Source organism: Sciurus vulgaris (assembly GCF_902686455.1).
Source record: "Sciurus vulgaris genome assembly, chromosome: 3".
Taxonomy (NCBI): Eukaryota; Metazoa; Chordata; class Mammalia; order Rodentia; family Sciuridae; genus Sciurus; species Sciurus vulgaris.
Window position 1 is genome coordinate 140,773,738 of NC_136463.1, and position 21,570 is coordinate 140,795,307.

Below are 21,570 nucleotides of genomic sequence, written 5' to 3' on the forward strand. Positions count from 1 at the left end.
AAATGACAAAATCAAAGATGTGCATGCACAGTAAATAATGCTGACAAAGGCAATTATTAATTGCTACATAGCTTCACTGTTTTTGCATATAGAACTATTGACTCAGAGACAAGCATCCATTCAGGTAAAGACTGAATAAAATTTGCTAAAGTCACACAGTGCTGAGATTAACAAGGGATTGGAGAGGTAAAGCAAGACTGGCAATACCTAAATCGCTATTAGAAAATGTTAAAATATCATGTGTGGCTCTGGATTCTAGGTGTACTGACACTAAATATTATGTTGCTTTAGGATGAGAGCAAATAAGATGTTTGGAACCTATCCCACCAAATATCATGTATCTTATTTCTAATTTTGCATCAAATCTACTGAAACAGAATATCATTTCAAACATCATATGGATTTATGATCAACCTTGTATCAGAGAAAACTAAGAACTGAATATCTAAATGCCTTTTGCATAAATTCTACTAATTTGTACGTAAATTAATGTTCACCTTTTTTCAAAGTCTTCCTTACAGTCTTCTTTGGATAACCTGCAATAAAAACAATACATGTGTATCAATTGCAAGAGTTTATAATGTAATATTATGAGTTTGAATTTAACAAACTAGGACAACATAATCATTACCATTTAAGTTATCCTTACACAGGATTCCTTAATAATTAAAATTCTGTTCACTTTCTTCAAAGATTATTTTTCCAATTATTGTAACCACAAAGCTGCCATATTTAAGAAATATATTTTAACAGATAGATTAAAAACATAAAATGATACATAGTAATGGTGTGTTGTTTTGACACAAGCATAAGACATTTGAAGGAAGTTAAACATATCTTCTCAAACATAAATCATTTCTTTAGAATGAAAACTTTAAAAATTCTTTCTTCTAGTCTTTTGAAACATAGTACTTTATTTTTATCTGTGGTCACCCTGCTGTGCAATAGCACACTGGAACTGCTTGCTGCTATCAAACTATAACTTAGGATCCACTGATCAACCTTCTCCTCCCGGCTTTGTTGGTGTCTCCCACCTCTGGGAACCACCGTTCTACTCTGAACTTCTATGATATCAACTTTTTAGTATTCCATGTATGAGTGAGAACATGTGGTACTTGTCTTTCTGTGCCTGGCTTATTTCACTTAACACAGTGATCTCCAGTTCCATTCATGTGGATGTAAATGACAGGATTTCATCTGTGTGTGTGTGTGTGTGTGTGTGTGTGAGTGCGACTGATATGCTTCATTTTAACAGTTTGTTTCATTATCTTTAGATCTACTGATATTTTCTTCTATAGGGTCTAATCTGTTCTTATGTACAACTAGAAAATTTATTACTTTATATACTATATTTTTCAGGTTTAGAATTTCTATTTAGATATTTTTCTTATTTTCCAGTTTTCTCCATATTATGTTCATGCTTTTTTAAAATTTTGTCACCTATATTGTTTCTGACTATTTCAATTGAGCCATTGCTTTCTCTTAGTTATGAATCATAATTTATGTGTTCTTTAAATGTTTAACACTATTTGCAAGGACAGATTATAAATTTTTAAAATTATCATACTATTGATTGATGGATTTTATTGTCTTCATTTAAAGAAGAAAGTTGAAATTCCTTTTGGTGGGTAGTTAAGTCACTTGAAGATCAACTAGATGTCTTACGGTTTGTCTTTAAGCTTTGTTGGAGCAAGTCCAATGTAGTCTTCACTCTAGGTCTAATTTACTTCTATTATTAAATTAAATACTCCATAATTTTCAGTTATGTGGGGCATCTGGGAACTATTCTGTTTATACATTCCTGGTAATTATTTTCCCAAATTATTATTTTCCCAAATATCTAGACAAACTCGGAGGGAATTCTATCCAGATTTCTGAGTTTTCTCTACCCCTCTGCAAATTCATTGTCTCCTAGATATTGTTGCCAAAACTCTATTTGCCCCAGACTCCTAAGCCCAGGTCTCCATCTCCTTGAGTCAGAGTCTCTTCAGTGCTGGTTTTGGGTATCCCCCACACCTTAACAGTGGTCTAGAATGACTTCATGCAGAAAACAGGGTAGATTGCAGGACTCATCTTGTGTATTTCCCTTCCTTCAGTGATTATAATCCTGTATAACTCTTGATCAATGTTTGAAAACAGTTGCCTTATATATTTTGTACAGTATTTTTTTTTAAAGATCTTTATGTTAGAAATGAACATCAAGTTCTAGTTACTCCATCATGGTTCAAGATAGAATTCTCTCCTTAGGTGATTTTTTTTAAAGTCTAGCAGCATTTTTTCTATATGTCATCTATAACCCAAACGGTATCCTACTGTATAAAAAGCACAGGGACTCATACAGTAATATTAAGTGGACTTTGAAGAGACAATGAATAAATGAGGACAAGAGATTTACATTTATTTGTGTGCTCATCCATTTTTATGTTTTAAAAGATTGTAAGCAGGGCTGTTACTAATGACAAATTATTATATTTGATAACTTCTGAGGAAAAGGGTAACTTTTGCACAATGTTGAATAATAAGACTTCTGAATTAGGGAAGAAAGGAAAAGAAACAGATACGCCTTTCAGAGAAAAGACCCGTTGATGAAAATAAATAGACTGAAAAATAAAAAAAAGAATTAGCTGGGTGCTATGGTGCATGCCTGTGGTTTGGGAGGCTGAGGGAAGAGGATCATGAGTTTGAAGTCAGACTTAGCAAAAGCGAGGTGCTAAGCAACCCATTGAGACCTTGTCTCTAAATAAAATATAAAATAGGGCTGGGGATGTGACTCAGTCCCTGAGCTCAATTCCCAGTACACCACCCCCAAAATAAAAGATTAAAAAGAAATGGGTCAACCAGGACTCTAACTAAGATGCCCAAAGACCAAGAGTTATTTTCAACTCAACATAGGATACTTAATCCCAACACTCATGGGAGAAAATAATGTACAGACATCTGTTATCACAGAAAAATAACCTAGCAATCACTAATGCCCGTGGTACTGAGGACCACTGAGCTGCCTGATCTGTGTTGGTGACATTCCTAAGACATCTATGGAGACAGAATGCAGAGCTGCTGCTTTGCACAAAGCAAGGCATCTAGTATTACTAACTGAAGATACTGCCTTTATATATAGCACCACTGTTCAGCCAATACAAAGAACATGCCATGGGGGAATGTTGTGTTAGAAACCGGGGACATAAAACTGACTCAGATTATTTGGCTTTCATTTATCTTGATATTCCGAAGAATAGATTGCGATGAATACATTCCAATATTTTTACCAGTGTTTTCCAGTTGGTACCTTGACAGCCTCAAACTGTCAGTTCCATTGTCTAAAGAGACAGCTGCAAGATCATTGTGTACAACTCAGTCAACTCAAATAACAGTTCTTTTCCTACCAGCTCATAGCTATTAAGGGAGGCTGAATTACTTGTTTCATTGCAAGTATAAACCTGTCCTGTGAACTTGAGTATTTTCTTCTCACTCTACAATATGGAAGAGTAGAATACAATCAAATAGGCTTAATCAGCTTATAATCACAACACAAAAACTAAAAACATCAGTTGATTCTGAAAACCAAAAATGTGGAGGAAAAAAAAAGATTCTTTGACAAAGTTAAAATAATATTCCATTACTTTTTTCTAAGATTACCAAGTCTATGATTAGACTCAATAGACACAAAGGTTCTTGGGTCAGAAACCTACCAACTGCACATTTTTCTTTGCACTCTTCCAAACTTTCAAATCGATTCTGATTTCCTTCACAGCCCCCATAAACAAATTCTTCACATTGCTGAGTGAGAATATTGAAAAAAAATCTCTTCATCATCGCTTTGCATGGCCCATCATCCGCCTTCAATGCACAAAATGAATGTATCAATTTCAGTGGTGGCAACTTAGTACCTACAAGGTAAAAATGAAAAAATAAAAATGTAAAACAACATGGAGTGTTCCAGAACCATAATAATGTCCTCTCTTTCCTTTTCAATTCTTTTAAAATGTATTCCAATTTTAGAGAAAGTATAACAACAATAAAGCAGGCACATAAAAACCCATGACAAGTGATTTGGTTATTCAAAGGGTAAAGTTAATAAATTCACTAAATGAGATTCATCTCATCAACTGTTAAAGTTTAATATTCATCAACTATTAAAGAAAAACACAGAGTATTTTTCCTAGACTTCTGATAATAATGATTACCTAAATCTTGACCAGTTTATAAAGATGGAATTCAACAGTGATTATAAGGCAATCTAACTAAGAGAATGTGTTCACTTACTTCAATAGAAACTTCTTCTTTAGACTCAGGTTTTAAAGACAAATGCTAATGGACAGTTTTCTGAGTTTTCCTCCCTAATCCATAGTTGTGCCACAATTTGCACATGAAACATATTTAATAAAAATGTTTAATAATGTTGAAAAGTTTAAACAAATCTTTGTTTTAAATGAATTGAGGAAATTTTTTTGACCTTGAATCATAAATTTGATTTCTAAATATCTACTTATTTTTGTCATAGGAAAATTTCCCATTGTGGGAAGGACTATTCACTAAAAAGGAAATAGTACAAAGTTTAACATTTGATTTTTATCAAGTCCATTAATATTAACAAAGACCTAATTCTGTTTATAGAATTTACCAGTGAGATAACTTGAAACTTATAGTTGGTTGGGGATGGGTTGGGGATCTAGTGGCCAAAGCATAAAAAATTCAGTTAGGAGGAATGAATTCAGGAGCTCAATTGTACAGCATGGTCACTCTAGCTAATAATACATTTTCTTATTGAAAAATGCTGAAAGTGGATGTAAAGTGCTATCACCACAAAAACTGGTAACTATGTGAAGTAAGGCATAGATTTAATCTAGATTTAATCCTTCCACATTGCACATATACTTTTAAAACATCATGTTATACACAGTAAATATATATGAACTCATTCGTTGTTTTTAAAAACTGAAAAGAAATAAGAAAAAATAAAATTGTGATTGGTGAAACCCAACATTGACCAAAGAATGCTATAGAATACTCCTCAGGTATTGTCTATGTATTGAGTACACACACACACACACACACACACACAGCTTTCTATACATAAGTTTGCATTTTTATGATGTTTGATATATGTGACAGTGATTATTTATGAACATGTGAATTTTATCTCAAACTACCAATCTTTAATTTACAATTTTTGGAGCACTATTTTGATCTATTTGATAACTGAATTGTTTTCAAATGAAATAAATTGAACTAACAGAAATGATAGAATAATAAATTTTTTAGAGCCTAAATTTGATGATGAACAAATATACACAGGACAGAGGATTGTTATGATAAAGTGAAACCTTTAGCACCAAACACAATTGTCATGAAGTCCCTTATTAATAAATTATAACGTTGGTCAAAACTTTAACTAAAGTTTAGTTCTATGTATTTCAGCATTTGCATTTTGCTTCAGCTTTTTTCTGAGTTTCTGTTCAATTGGTCAAACAAGTTTTGTGTTTGTGCCCATAGAGTTTTTTGGTTTGTTTGTTTGTTTTTTAATACTGGGGATTGAACCAATGGGTGCTTAACCACATCCCCAGTCCTTTATTTATTTATTATTAACATTTTTTAAATTTTGAAAAAGGCTTTTGTTAGGTTGCTGAGGCTGGCTTTAAACTTGCAATCCTCCTACCTCAGCCTCCCTAGTCAAGTATCACAGGAGTAAGTCATCAAACCTGGCTGTCAATATAGTTTTCAATAATTTTTACTTATAGCATATTGTCATCAAATTCAATCAATATCTATAGTATTTTGCACATAAGTTCATCATAGTGAATTAATTATTCATTAATGTATACACGTTTAAATTTCATTTTTTTCTACTTCTTTAATATTTTGTGCTGACAAACTTGTCTGAAATATGAATATTGTCTCCCAAATGTTTCTCAGACATATCAAGAGTTTCTGAGCAGGCTTAGTGGTGAAAACGATTATTCCAGCCACTCAGGAAGCTGAGGCAGGGGAATTGCAAGTTCAAGGTCAGTGTTGGCAACTTAGTGAGACCCTACCTCAAAATAAAGAATAAAAGGGACTGGGCATATAGCTCAGGGATAAAGCACCCCTGGGTTCAATCCCTAGCAACACACACACACACACACACACACACACACACACACACACACACAGATTCCAATACCTATGCTGCACACTAAAATTCATAGTTATCATTTTCTTTAAATTATTTTATTCCTCCTTGATATTTATATTTTTTAAAAATTTTATGCAAAAATATTTTTCTATATATTTTAAAATATTAAGAAGTTGTATGTTAGAGGGTTTCTGGAAATATTTTTCATACATAAATGTCTGTATATAAGCAAAAATGACCGATGGAAAAAATGTATTTTCTCCCTTTGCATACTAGTTATGATAGTCAAATGATACATTTGTCATGGTATATTAATAAACAATCATAAATTCTTCTCATATTCCCTGTCTTAAGAAGTTTAGAATGCTATAACTCATATTTGAATTGTTAAGGTGTGAAAATCTATAGAGTTTTACGTAAGGACGGTAAATAGTGTATTTGACTTACAGAAGGCCAGAGTTAGCTTTAAAGAATTGGGACTGTGAGCTTGTATGCTCTGCACACTTTTTGGGGGAACTGATAAAAATTTGTCCTATTGATTCTATAAACATTTGACGTCAGAATCAGGACCTCAGAATTGCTTACTTTCAAGAAATGAACCAGGAATAAAAATATTCCAGCATTTTGAATCTTATAGCTATAAACTGTTAACTCAGAAGTTTCTACAGTCCTTCTCATAAAATGAAGTGGTCCTCATTCCCAAATTAAGGTGACTTTAGAACTTTAGAGACTCCAAATAATTGAAGCAGTGTTTCAGATAGACTCTGGTATAGATTGACACCTACGAGGACATTACCTAATACCCATGCTTTCAAACATATTCAAGAAGAGCATGTTTTATTACTCAATGATTTAAATAAGATTCATTCACATTAATAGTCCCACTGTTTTCTCTCAATTTACTTGATAGTCCTTATCATCCAGCTAAATCTTTGACATCGTCTCTCATCCGAACACCTGCCTCAGATTGATCCTGCTATTCAATAATTTGGCCACAAGAGTGTGTCGGTGCACCACAAAGTAAAAGACAGAAAACAAAAGTGGCCTTATGTAGTTATTGTTTCAATGACAGCTAATTTTACTGAGTAATTACTTAGATCTTTTTTAAAAATAATTATGTCATTCGATGATCACAACTTTCTGAGATTGGCATTATCTTCATTTTATAAATCATAAAATAGCATTGCGAAAATTAAGCAAATTTCTCAAATTCACACTACAAGTGAAGGACATAGCATTGACACTCCCAAGTGCTTTTACAACAGATATCTCACTCATTGTCACAGACCCGTATGACTGATATTATAACATAGATTTAATTATAAAAGTTTTACTCAATTAATTACATTTTTCTTAAATTTACTTTATGAAACTAAAAATAGGTTCAACAATGAAAGGTGATAACTCTATAATGATTGGTTAAAGAAACACTATCCAATTTTATTAACTACATTTTAATATTATTACTCTGATTATTCCTCATTACCATTCACAGTTTAATGCATTTTTTACAGAAGTTTTGTATGAGAATAGCTTTTCACGGATCGAGCTTGTGAGCCATACCTAAACACAGCATCCCTAAAATGGAGGAGTACTTCCATGTGCTGTCTGTCACGCAATGCTTCACCACTTCATTCAGAAGAGATGGGAGTGTGTCTTGATTTTCAATGCTTACTAAGACAAATCTTTTGAATGTTAATAATCGTGTTTTCAGCATGTATCTATTAGACATTGCATTATCTCAGCAGGCGGACAATAGATTAGGTAGCAGTAATCCCTCTTTCTTGGAGCATGTAAACCTTACAGGCTTACATAAATATTTGGGAGATTCAGGGTGCCCTACAAGTCTATAACAGGATGTCTAGCTGAGGGAAGCAAGGCTAACTTTACAGAGACTTGAAATTGAGACCTGAGAAAATGTGGGCAGGTCAGGATTATCTGCTTCTGATCACAAGGGACAATATAACAGGAATTTAATCTAGTGTAACCATCCGAATAAAATGACGGTTTCTATTCAATCATTTTTGTAGTTGAGTCCAAGTATTTTGCGTTTCACAGTTTGAGAATGTGTCTTGCGATGTTGAATAAAAGACTCGGTAAAATATTTGGTGCCTGAGGAACTGTGATGTCTTGTCTGTTAGAACTCTCATCCTCCGGGCAAGCCTCTGGGAATCTAGGGCTCTCAGGTAACAGAGGCCACATGTGTTTGCCTGACTAAAGAATTCAACTTCTCGGAAAGGAAGAATACAAAGAGGTACTTTTTGCCTTCTCTATGCCAGAAAAGTGTGCCAGATGCCTTTATACAGTTTCCAACCATGTGGAAGTAAGTATACATCATTTGTTTACAATTTGGAACACTGGAATTCAGAAGGTTTAAATAACTTTTAATTTCACAAAGGTATGGATGAAAAACCAAACCTGTGAACACAGGTCTGCCCAGTTCTGAACCTTCTGAAAGTTATCTGCCTTTCTCTAAATGTTTCCTGCTAATCTTGTGTCTCTTAGTTAAAAGGTAACTCATCAATACTTTTATTTATTACCATGTTTTCTTATCAAGAAGTTTATTCTATATAACCTCCCTGCTGTTTGGGCTGATTTTTTTTTTTTTTTTTTTTTTTTTTTTTTAATTTGAAGTCTACAGTTGACCATGAGAGAAGTGGAAAAATTCTGTATATTTTTCTGTAAAAAATAGTACCTCAGACGTGGTATCATGGGATTGCAAGATGAATTAAAACTAAAACAGAAAAACAAAACTAAGTAAGACTATATCTAGTAAGCCAAGAGGTCTTCAAGCCTAAGTTATGATCAAAGTCATTTCCTAATCATCTAGGTCAGCAAGCTACCTTGTAGTGACATTAAGGTTTGACTTAATTATTGATGATTTACTTCTGGTTTCCTGCCAGACTGGCTCAACAGCAGCAACTTCCTGTCTGACTGTGGCAACTCCTGGATGACTGACTTGCATTTTCTCAATCTTTCAAGGGAAACTGGACAGAGAGAAGAACATTGGGAGCTCTTGGACACATTTTCTTGGTACTTCCCAAGATGAGGGTGCCCATCTTTATCTTGTTGGAATGTTGTCCTTGACATCCCTTGTCTCCCTAACCTTCAGGATGTCATTATTTATCTCACTCCCATTTGAGAGAAAGTTCAGTAAAGGACTAACATGCATCTCATGTCCACAGTCTTATTGTCCAAAGGAACATAATGGTTTATAAATTTTGAAATAATGTTCCATCTCTAGGAAATTTTCGTAACCCCATTTTCCATGCCAAGTTTTCAGATCACCAATGTTGGATAAGTCTCTACCTCTTTGTATCATGATCAGCAGCCTCTGCATGCTCTGATGCTTGTGTATACTCCACTTTACTGAAATGGCCTATCCTTCAGTCTCCTCTATGAAACCGTAAGTTCCTTAAGAACCTCAATCATCACTCTCTGCTTTGCACCAACCCATTTCAGGCACAAAAAAAAAATATATTTTTTTCATCTTTGTTAAAAGGAAATACACTAAAAATCATCAATTTAAAGTGGTTAGAGGTGTGAAACTGAAAGGTATATTTATGGAAATGTCTATCATGAACTATTAAATAAATAATAGAGGTTATCAAAATTTTTTAAATGTATTTTAGTTGTTCATGGACCTTTATTTTATTTATTTAATTATATGTGGTGCTGAGATTCCAACCCAGTGCCTCACACATGCCAAGCAAGCGCTCCAATACTGAACCACAAACCAGCCCCACAATGTTTATATTCTCTATTACTAATAGTTTGAGATGTCTATCAATAATTTTATATTTAGTAATATACTAAATATTACTAATATTTAGTAATTTGCTACAAGATGTTCCTTTTTATATAAGGTATAAATCTATGATAGCAAACGCTTTGCAGTCTTTTCCTTGTTTTTCATTTTATCTTCATTTTTATACATGGAGTTTTATGGGATTGGAACTAACTTCCATTACTAGATCCTGTGGCATTCTACCTGACTAGATTCTTACATTTAGCTTCATTTCTAAAATTCTTATTTCGTAAATATGGGTGATAAGGAGAGAATGGCTGAAACCTCGGGTGTCTATAGTTCCTTTTCCTTCCCACGCTTCTACCAGCTAAAGGGTGGCACCGTGTTTCTTCAACACTTTGTTCCTTGCAGTATCCCAGAGCTACTTCAGTGTTTAATACTGTAGTCCAGAGCTTTTCTTACTCTGGTGACTTGATTTGGGACTGAGTTTAAAAAATAAACACACTGGGTATAAGAGGTTTCCAAAGGAAAATAACACTTTGATAAAAACAAATTTTCCTACATGAAGAAAAACATATAAGAATTTTTAGACTAAACTTGAGAACTTTGACTAGCTAAATAAGATCGATGTTTGTAATGTTTTACCTGTAATATTTGTGTGTTCTTCATCTTCCTCAGGAACAGCATTAAGAGACACAGGGGCAAGACAAAGCAACAGGCATACAGAAGCCCAAAACATGTGTTCTTTCTGCATTGCATAAATCATCTGTGAAATAGAGAACCCAAACATATCTAGTAAATAAAGTGCCAATATAAACTCATCTCTAGACTAGTTGGAATACAAATTTCTGTGACTTTCCATACTCACATATCTCTAAGACTCATGTATGCCATTAATCATATTTGAAACACTTGGGATAATTTAAATTTATGGAGAAAAACATAATTAGTGCATAAAATTAATAATATTCAAGTATACAAGTCATATTTCAACACTGATAATAAGATTCAAGGGGCAGTTACGGAGAGACATGGTTAAATGCTGATCTGTACAGCTGTGCATATTAAGGTTCATTTCATGTGCAATCGTACTTTCCATATAGTTCTTATAGCTATTCTGATTTCTCGGAACTAATCACATTTTAATTTTTCTTGCATTTTTCTGTTATGTTCTTAATGCAACATTCAATTGAGGATTTCCCTTTCCCTCTGCTCTGATCCCTCTTTTAAAGAGGAAACACATTTTCAGAAGTTCCAACTTTGTTTCCTTTGAGATATATTTGTTTATAACTGATTTCCTGACCAGGTTTTCTATGAGCTAGCAAACAGAGAGAATTGCAGACAAAAGAAATGACTAACATTTCAGTGCGTCCCCTTTGCCTGTTCATTCTCCCTGATTGAGAATGATCTGTTTCAAGAGTTTCACAGAAAAGTGACTGTAAGAAGTAAGCTAACCTTCTTAGCCTTTAATGGAAACAGATTTCGGCAGTAGAGTGAGACTTTTCCTGTTCCAGAATGATTTAAAGGTCCATAGCAAAATAATAATGGGAAAACACAAGCAACTCTTAAAAGCAGAATGATTTCTCCTTTGAAACTAAAGATGAAAGGAAATGTGTAATGTGCATGCAGCAGGAGAAGAGGAAAGAGGGGAACATGTGCTCGTGTTGAGCCACTGATGCCTGCAGAGTCAGGAAGGAAAGCAGGGAACACAAGGGCAGGGTCAGATATTCCACCCACAGCGATTTAGAGACTTCTCGGGGTTTGGTGTAGTCCCAGACACAAAAGGCACCATTATGAAGAGGAAATGTACACTATTAAGATTAGGCAGTCTTAATATAAATAAAAAAGTCATAATTCAATATTACTTTAAGATTCCTGAAAATCACTGGTGAAATGTATAATCTATTTTCTCATGACACATGGGAAAGATGAGCACATATTTGCTGTTTTGTCAGTGGCAGGATTATATATCTTATAACACACTATATGAATCCACAAAATATGTATACACACATGTATATATATATATATATGCACATGTGACTGTGAAGAATCTACTAAACTTCTCAACATCATCCTGTTTTTGAAGAAATTTTTAGAGCTTTTCTATTTTCATTTGATTCTATGATGTGCAATCCTGCTATACTTTGAGGGTGACATGTAGCATTTTTTGCATCATATGACCTAGGGAGTAGGTGGAAGTTAAGTGCTTGGTAAAGAATTCAAGAATTAGGACCTTAAGTCTATCAAGTAACTATCTTTATAAAATGAAGCCTAAAGTGTTTACACCAAGTTTAGTCATTAAGTCTTTGTTTGGTTGCAAAATTCAAAATAAATTTGAATGAATTTAAGTCAAAAGGTAATAAGACTTTGTTCTAGAAAATGGGAACCATCTGGGATTAGAAGGTTAGGTGTATGTTGGATAACAGAAACAACTAGACCAGAGAGCTAAACACAGCTGGTATCTCTTCATGCTGCTAAACTGCTTGCAAGGTTGTATTCTCTCCGTGCAGCACGATTTTTTTCTACATGGTTTGAAACATGGTCATTTACCATTTCTGGATTTTAAACCATAAAGATTCATCCATCCAAATAGTGTGACTACTCTTTTTATCCCCAGGTTCAAACAGTTCACAGTTTTAATTTGTAAAAAGTACCACACTTCAGACTGATACATTTGAAGTGGAGCACCGTGGGAGGGAGAACGTCATAGATTTAATGAGCCTTAAATAAAATTTAGTGGACCCTTAACCAGTCAGGAATCTGGAACAAGAAAATGTAATAGCTTGGCAAATGTGAATGAGTGAATGAGCATAGCTCTCTGAAGGAGGGAATTGTTGCTTCCAGAACGAGGGAAAGGTGTCGACAGGTAAAGACACTGTCTACATACTACATACAGCAAGCTAGAGCTAAAATATTTGTAAAGACAATATCATGAGCACTTTTGTTGAGCACAGCATCTCTTGACAAAAATTTGAAAAAATTGGGGCTTTATGTTTGCAAAGAGTAAATATTTTGAGGTTATGTCTTTACATGTAAAGAAACAATTTATCTGAAATTCAATTGAAAGTGCCTTTCTTCCTTTCAATGGATAGTTTTTTTTAAAAAAAACATTAACAGAAAAGTGAACAAAGTTGGTTGGGAAAGTGGAAGGCAGACATTTGCTTTTTCACAATTTTGGATCCAAGTGGGACATGCTAAGGAAAAGTATATGAAATGGTTTTCACTAACAAAGAGTACAACTGTGTCATAGTTCTGTCTGTTCAGTGCTAAACTTGGTGCATAATAACACTAGATGTTCAGTCTAAGTCATTTCTAAATAGGCTTCTGCTGGGCAACCATTTGGTTGAAAGAAAGGGGGGGCTAAATACCACATTTGGTAAACAATGTCCCCTCTTCAAAGTCCTCTTCTATTTGTTCTCAATACTTTTGAAGAAGGATTAATTTCTTTCCTCTATCAATTTATGGATTACTGCTATTATTTTATAATCACATTTTATGTGATCGTTTATGCCGTTTCTATCACAACTCATTCATGCTAACAACATAACTGTTGATATTTTTCCTCCACTAGTGTGCCAGCTTCGGTGCCTCTCAATGAGTCCTGGACCAATGCCTTTCCTTTCACCACTGACAGTTGCTCCACATTTCCAATTAAACTCTAGGCCAACAGTCAACTGCCAATTGGTGTCAGTTCCAGGATGCTATCCAACTCAGCAGTGTTTTCCTATTGACCTCATATCTTTGTTTTATTTTCTTTTGTTCAAATTAATTACCTTGAGCACTAGGGCTTCTTAGAGGATGTTCAAAACTCTGGATAAACCTAAACGAAATGTGGTAGCTACATATAGTTTCTCCCAGAACCTTTCCTTGTTGACATTTCTTTTGTAGGCACTTCTAACATATAATGAAATCCAGATGCCTTGGAAAGCCGGACATCTTTTTGTCCACTATAAAGGAGCATACACCTTGGCTGGAGTTTCTCCTTGAAACTCTAGAGGCAGTAGCTAGGCAAACTCAGATGTGATTCCTTCTCAGATTCACTCCCTTGGATTACTAGGTGGTTGAGGGCCCAGTAAGCTCAAGATCAACCAGTTTCATCTTTCATTCTCCAAGATATTCCAGCACTATTACATTTTCCCAATATGTTTAATACCCTGCTTTGGTATATCCCATACAAGCCTTTCATTTTAAATTCCTGGTATTATTCAACACCATTTCCCTCCATTAGATTTACAAAAACAAAAAGTGTGAAGAGAGTACAGAGACTTCTCATAACCCTGTCATCATCATCATCACCACCATCATCATCATTATCATTTTGTACCAGGGATTGAACCCAGGTTCAATTAACCACCAAGTCACATTCTTAGCCTTTTTTTTTTTTTTTTTAAGTCATTACCTGATGTTATTAACATCTTTCATTAATATGGTGCATTTGTCACCAGGAGCATACCAATATTGATTCATTGTAATAACTGAAGTCCTTACTGGAAGGGGATCTCCTTAGTTTCCCTCTATTCCTTTTTCTGCTCCAGCATCCCATCCAGGATACCAAATTACTTTCAATTGTCACCTCTTCTAAGGCTTCCCCTGGCTGTGGCAATTTTCTTGGACTTTGCTTGTTTTAAATGTTTTTGGCAATTCTGAGGAATACTGTTCAGTTATTTTTGTAGGATGCCCCTCCACATTTGTCTGATATTTTTCTCGTATTTAGACTATAGTTGCGAGTTTGGAGGAAAAAGATCATAGAGGTAAAGTGTTATTTTTTATCACATCATACCAAGGGGCCATACTCCAATGACTTTTGGCTGTTGATATTGACTTTGATCACCTGACTGGGGTAGTGATGGTTAGTTTTCTCCCGTGTGAAAATGCACACTCTCACCTGTCCATACTATTTCCTTTGGAAAGAAATCACTATATACATCACACACTTAAGGAGTGGGGAGTTTATGTCCTCTCTCCTTGAGGTCAGAGTCTCTATTTAAATTGTTTGAAATTCATCTGTAGCAGACACTTGTTCTATTTGTTAAATTATTAAATTCTTTATTTTTATCTATATGAACTAATGAATATTTGTTTTATATTTCAGATTATAATTAAATACAATCTATATTCTTTTTCAAATTGTCCCCTGGCTTTGGCCAATATGAGAGAGCACTGAGCAGGCTCTTGTACTTCTTTGCCACAGCTCCATTAATGTGGGTTTAGTGTCTCTTTATTTTCTGTTGCTACAAGATACTTTATTTTCTGTTGTTCATATTGTTAGTTTCTGTCCCAGTCATAGAGGCAGCCATTTATCTAAAGAAACCTGACTCCTTTCGTTGGCGATTGGTGCTACAAAACAATGTCTGGGTACTTGTTATGCTCATTGTTACTGGAATGTCGTTTCTTTTAGCCCTCTCTTTGATAGCTAAAGAAATACATTTGTATACTGCCTTAGGTGGAAGGATACACTATCTTTAAATATATCTATGTCCTCTTCTATGACTGGCTTTTTCACTTGCATAATAGCCCCAAGTTTCATCCACATTGATGCAACAGCAGGATCTCCTTTATTAAGGCTGAATAATATTCCCTTGTGTATGTAGTACATGTTTTTATCCATTTCTGTGTTGATGAATACTTGAGTTGTTTTTGTCTTGGCTATTTTGAATAAAGCTCTAATGAAAACTGGAATGCAGATATCTTTTCAAGATTCTGATTTCAACCTTTTTTGGGTATGTTTCCACAAGTCAGACAGCTCAATCATCCAATAATTCTATTTTCATTTGGAAGTAACTTTTAAATCATTTTCTTTAGTGCATTGTAATTATATAGAGTAATGGGATAAATTGTGCCATATTTGTACATGCACATGACATAATTGGGTCTATCTCATTCTATAGTACTTTCCCTATTCCTCCCTCCCCATTATCTGCAAGCTATACTTCTGTTATTACTATTATTATTTTATTAGTGCATTATATATGTGCCTGTGCATGTGTGTGTGTGTGTGTGTGTGTGTGTGTGTGTGTGTGTGTACTGGTTGTGTTGTGGTATGTGGACATAGCATAATTCAGTCGATTTTAATCTGTGATACTTCCCAATGCCCTTCCTTCCAACGCACTTTTACTCCATTGGTCTCCCTTCTATGTTTGTGACATCCATTTTTAAATTTTATTCTTTTAATTTTATTAATAAAGCATAAATGATTAATGGACAGGCATCACCAACTTGACTGACCTAAATTAACTATCCTGTGGAAAACGTATTTTCTATATTATCCAAAGATTGTTCATAAGTTGGTTAAAAATGCCATCTTGGACCCAAGTGTACACAATAAATAAATCTAATTTATATCTTTATAAAACAAGCAAACAAACAATGTCACATTTCTTCAACTTTTAAAACGCCCAAGTTGCTTGCTGGGAGTAGAAGTACAGGGCTGACAAAGAAATAAGATAAAAATTTCTGTGAAACTGTCCATCATTAATGCTTTTCTGATGGTCAGAACTTATCCTGATGTAGTTGAAATACATTTTGAAGAATAATGGGAAAAAATTGCCCTTGTTTATTTCTTCAATTTCTTACCCCTTAAATGTCCTCATTAATGAATCTTACAGTCCTTGTGAAACATCGTAACACGTGAGTTATGCAATGTTCACCAGGGCAAAGGGCAGATCAAGCGCCAAGGGCCTGGAAAGCTGGGAAACACCAAAAGTCCTCTCTTTCTCTGCTTTATTGACCTGGACATAGTGCCTGTATGTGAGCAAAAGGCTTGACCTGGCACCAACTCTGGACAATCGGTCAGCTAGGAGAAGTCTGTCTGTGGCACACTTCTGGCAGAAGGGCCTGGGATTGGCCACTTTTCTGGTTCTGTCTTTTCCTCAATTTCTCATCCACAACTTCTACTTCTGTGCTGACCCTCAGGGCCTCTAAATGAGATTTAGTTTTGTGGTGAGAGTCTGAACGTGGTAAAATCCAGCAACCAGGGAAAAAGGCAAGAAACCTTGCCCATCCATCTTCCTCTGAGAAAAGAAGTCACCTTCCAATTTTTCTATACTGAAGTCATATTCAATTTGATGCTTAATATGCTGTTTAAGCAATGCTTCTTCCACAGGATACTCCTGTACACCCGTTCTGTCATCATGGTAATACATCACACTGGTGTTAATTTGTTTGAAATGGTTGATCTGTCCTTTCACATATTCAACATGATCATATGAATAATCAAAATTCACTCAAGAGTTTCCTCTGCCTCATCCTCTTCCCTGTCCTTGTCCTCTTCCCTGGGGTCTGAAGGAACCTCAGATATTATCCACCTCATTCCTCACACTGGACACTTCATCCTGATCATCTCTTCTTTCTCTATCTCACTCCCAACTTCATGTGCAGTTTCTCCTGTGTATGGGATGAGTTATTTGCTTCAGGTTGACACCAAGAGCTGTTCTGGCATCCAGATCTCTTCTGAATCTCTGGTCTTACCTCATCTAAATGCAGTGGTACCCACTTGTGTTTATTAGCTGTCTTTGCTGGACTGGGCCTCAACCTCACTGACATTTTCAATAGGACCATCTAATTTTGTTGTGACATTCCTTTTTTTATTCCTTTTTTGCTTTATCTTTAACTTCCACATATGAGAGAAAATATTTGACCCTTGACTGAGTCTTGTTTATTTCACTTAGCATGATGCTCTCCACTTTTCATCTAACCAGCAAATAACATATTTTATTCTTATTTAGGGCTGAGTAAAACTCTGTTGTCTTCATCTAGTTGACTGTTGATGGACATCTGAGCTGGTTCAATAGTTTGGCTATTGTTAACTGCACTGCTACAAACATTGGTCTGCATGTATCACTAGAGTATATAGTATTTGAATTTTGGTTTTTTTGAATAAATATCCAGGGGTGGGATACCTGGGTCATATGGTGGTCCCATTCCTTTTGGGCATCTCCATACTGCTTTCCATAATTGTATTAATTTGTAGTCCTACCAACAGTGTATAAATGTACCTTTTCTCATACATCTTCACCAGCAACCACTGTTGTATTCTTGATGATTTTAAGTATAATGAGATGAAATCTGCATAGTTTTGATTTCATTTCCCTGATGACTAAAGTTGTTGAACATTCTTTTCATGTATTTGTTGGACATTTGCCTTTCTTCTTTTGCCAAGTGTCTATTCAGATTTTTTTTCCATTTATTGATTTGGGTTATTTATTGTATTTTTTTTAAGTTCTTTGTATGTTCTGGGTATTAATCCCCTGTTGGAACAGTAGCTGGGAAAGGTTTTCCCCCGTTTAGTAGACTCTCTCTTCGTGCTCTTAATTGTTTCATTTTTTTCAATGAGCCTCCATATAATTTTCCTTAGCTGCTTCATCATTTTACATTTCTACCAACAGTGTGCTAGGGCTCCATTTTCTCCATATCCTCATTAACACATCATCTTTTGATATTTTTATGATAGTCACACAAACAAGTATGAGGTGGCATCTCATTAATGCTCTGATTTTTATTACCCTGATGATTAATGTTATTGAGCATCTTTTCATATACTTGTTATCCATTTTTATGTCTTCTTTGGAGGAATACATGTTCAGTTCCTTTATACAATCTTTAACTTCTACATTTATTTATTTATTTATTTGCTATTGAGTTGAAGGAGTTCCTTATGTATTTTGGAATGAATCCCTTATCAGGTGTATAATCCAAAAATATGCTCTTGCTTTTTTGCTTCTCAGCCATGAGGTGAATAGTTTTGCTCTGCCACACACCCCTGCAGTGATGGAGTACTTTGCACAAAGCAATAGGGCCAACTGATCATAGACTGAAGCCTCTAGAACTCTCTGCTTATGATAATAATGACAAAGGTTGAGTAGGTATCAACAAAACCAATCTTTTCGAGCACCAGACCTACTGCCAGAGACCCCTGAGGGAGATGGAAATCTTACTGCACCTCAGACATGAGAACACCACAAAATCAACAAAATTATTCAAATGTCAAATATCAAGCAAATGAAAGATATATATAAATTATAGAACCTCAGAGAAACAGATCATCAACAACTGTATTTCCTATTTTCATTACAAGTTCCTCAGAAGAGTAACACATATCCATTTACCTAATGTTCTGCACTGTGAATTCAAACCTTCAATCCTGCTATTTTCTCAGCATTGTGTGTGATCTCAAGGTCAGGCAGGTTATTTAGTCTTAGGATGTTATATACTGAAAAAAGTTTCAGTAAGGCATAGCTATATTTATTCATATTTAGCATAATACAGACAAACAAGAAAACACTTTCATGGTAAAAATGTATTAGTCAAAGCCCTTTTCATCTTCCCCATCCCATTACTCCTTCTTCTTATAGACAATAAATCAAATTGGTATATTTTCTTCCAGCATTTTTATATGCTGTCATGTACATGTATACTTTTATTTATTATACATGAAAATAGGATGATGAGCATTATGTAAGTTTCTGTAAAAACTCATAAGAGATGAGATCTTATAAGATCTCTTATAAAAATTTTGCTGAGTCACATTCCCAGTCCTTTTTTGTATTTTATTTAGTGACAGGGTTTTGCTAAGTTGCTTAGGGCCTCGCCAAGTTGCTGAGGTTGGCATTGAACTCACAATCCTCCTGCCTTAGTCTCTCAAGCCACTGGGGTTACAGGTGCACACCACTGTACCTCGCCCATTTATTTCTACTTTTATAGATAGCAGAGCTAAATGTGGAGGGAGTTCTACAGATATCCTGAAGGGATGTGTATTCAGTATAATAAAAATTCCCACACAGACCTAAGTGAACGGGAACATATCCCTTGTTCACGGACAAGAAGATTAACATCAAGATGGCGAATGCCCCGATTTGATCTGCAGAGTCAGTGCAATCCCCACCAAGTCCCCAGAAATTTTTGTTTTTGTTTTGCTTTTTAAAGAAATTGACAAGGTAGTCCTAAAATTCATGTGGAAATTCAAGAGATCAAGGATAACCAAGACAGTCTTACAAACAAAGTTGGAAGATTCGCCTTGATTTCAAAACTTAGCTAAAAGTTCTAGTAATCAAGACAGTATGACACTGACATAGGATGAATATGTACATTAATGAAAGAGAATCCAGAGTCAATATAAATTTGTATGTTTATGGTCATCTGAGCTTTGACAAGGGGGTCAAGACCTTTGCGGGGGCAGAATAGTCTGCCACAAATAATGCTGGGACAACTGGATAGGCACATATCAAATAATGAGATTGGACCCCTCCTGTTACCATACACAAAATTAACTCAAAATAGAACAATGATTCAAATTTAAGAATAAAACTTGAAATATGTCTCAAAAACATAGGACTCAATCTTTGTGATCTTGTGTTAGGCAAAGTCTTTTAGACATGACACCAAAAGCAAAATAGCAAAGGAAAGAAATCAGTTGGATTCAATCAAGATTAGAAACTTGTCCTACAAAGAAAGGAAAAACAGAAACTAAAAGAGAGAGAAGATAATTTAAAATTATGTAGATATGACAAAGTACTTATAACTATAATATAGACAACCTTTTCTATCAACAATTAATGGTAAATAGAAAATATTTGGAAAAAATCTCTCTATAACATTTACAGACTTTTATTTCTTATCATTATTCCCTAAGGAATCTGCATAAGAACTGATTACATAGCATTTATATCAAATTAGATATTATAAGGAATATAGAGATTATTTAAAGTCCATGGGAGGATATATAAAGATGATATGAAGGGGCTGGGGAGATAGCTCAGTCGGTAGAGTGCTTGCCTCGTAAGCACAAGGCCCTGGGTTCGATCCCCAGCACCCAAAAAAAAAAAAAAAAGAAAAGATGATATGAAAACACCGTGCCATTTTACATGAAGGATTTGAGCGTCTGCCGATTTTGGTATCTTCAGAGGTCCTAAAACTAATCCCTCACAGATATAAAGGGATGACTATACATGTAGAATTCTTATTACAACTCAATGATATAAAGATTAGTAGCCCAATTTAAAAAAAAAATGGGAAAAGGAACAGACATTTCCCTATAGAAAATATTCAAATAAATTATCAGAATATGAAAAGATGTTTGACATCGTTAGTAGGGGAGTGAAAATCAAAATGATAAGAAAGCTCTTCACACACACTACAATGGCTGTGATCAAAAAAATCAGATAACAAGCATTGGTGAAGATTTCACTTTTAAGTGATTATACTGCTAAAGACCATTGAGTTGTAGCCTTTAAATGGGTGAGTTACATGTTAAGTGAATTATGTCTCAAAAAAGTCATTTAAAAAAAGTAAAATAATGGAAAGAAAGAATACATGTGGCTCATTTAATAGCTTGTCTTCTTCTATTAATTATTGTTTCCTTTGTAGAAAATTTTAGTGTGAGTAGCTTTTCTTCTCTATTTTTGCTTTGTACCCATGCTTTTTAGTCTTATATCTAAGAAATCACTGTCAGGATCAAGGTCAAGAAGGTTTTTGGGGGTTTTCAAGATGGCGGCCTAGAGGGTGGCTGCATTTCATGTTGCTCCAGGACTCAGGATTCAAAAGAGGAGATATTGAGACAATTGGGACCAACTCAAAGCAGCCGGGTGACTCTCACCCGTTGGGAAGGCGTCCCGGATGGGATGGCGGTCCCGGAACGCAGGAAACTTTGTGAAGTAGAGCTGCCGGCGAGACACCCCTCCCCCCGCTGGAGCAGTGAACTCGGACAACTGGG

At 35.0% G+C, this 21,570-nt stretch overlaps 1 protein-coding gene and 1 pseudogene across 4 annotated transcripts in view; both read right to left on the reverse strand.

Annotated features, from left to right (window-relative positions):
- Nucleotides 1-21,570, reverse strand: part of TFPI (tissue factor pathway inhibitor) — an 87,247-nt gene that overhangs the window by 28,939 nt on the left and 36,738 nt on the right. For all 3 annotated transcript variants that reach the window (XM_079134585.1, XM_079134587.1, XM_079134586.1), the window contains exons 2-4: nt 10,506-10,626; nt 3,690-3,887; nt 498-536 (exon numbers count right to left, since the gene is read on the reverse strand). In XM_079134585.1, the coding sequence (XP_078990711.1) occupies nt 498-536; nt 3,690-3,887; nt 10,506-10,626 (358 nt within the window). The remainder of the gene's footprint in view (nt 1-497; nt 537-3,689; nt 3,888-10,505; nt 10,627-21,570) is intronic.
- LOC306657984 (la-related protein 1B-like) lies at nt 10,638-21,325 on the reverse strand (annotated as a pseudogene). The gene is made up of 2 exons (XR_013766614.1): nt 20,710-21,325; nt 10,638-20,600 (listed from the first exon to the last, which is right to left on the reverse strand). The product of XR_013766614.1 is annotated as a la-related protein 1B-like (transcript).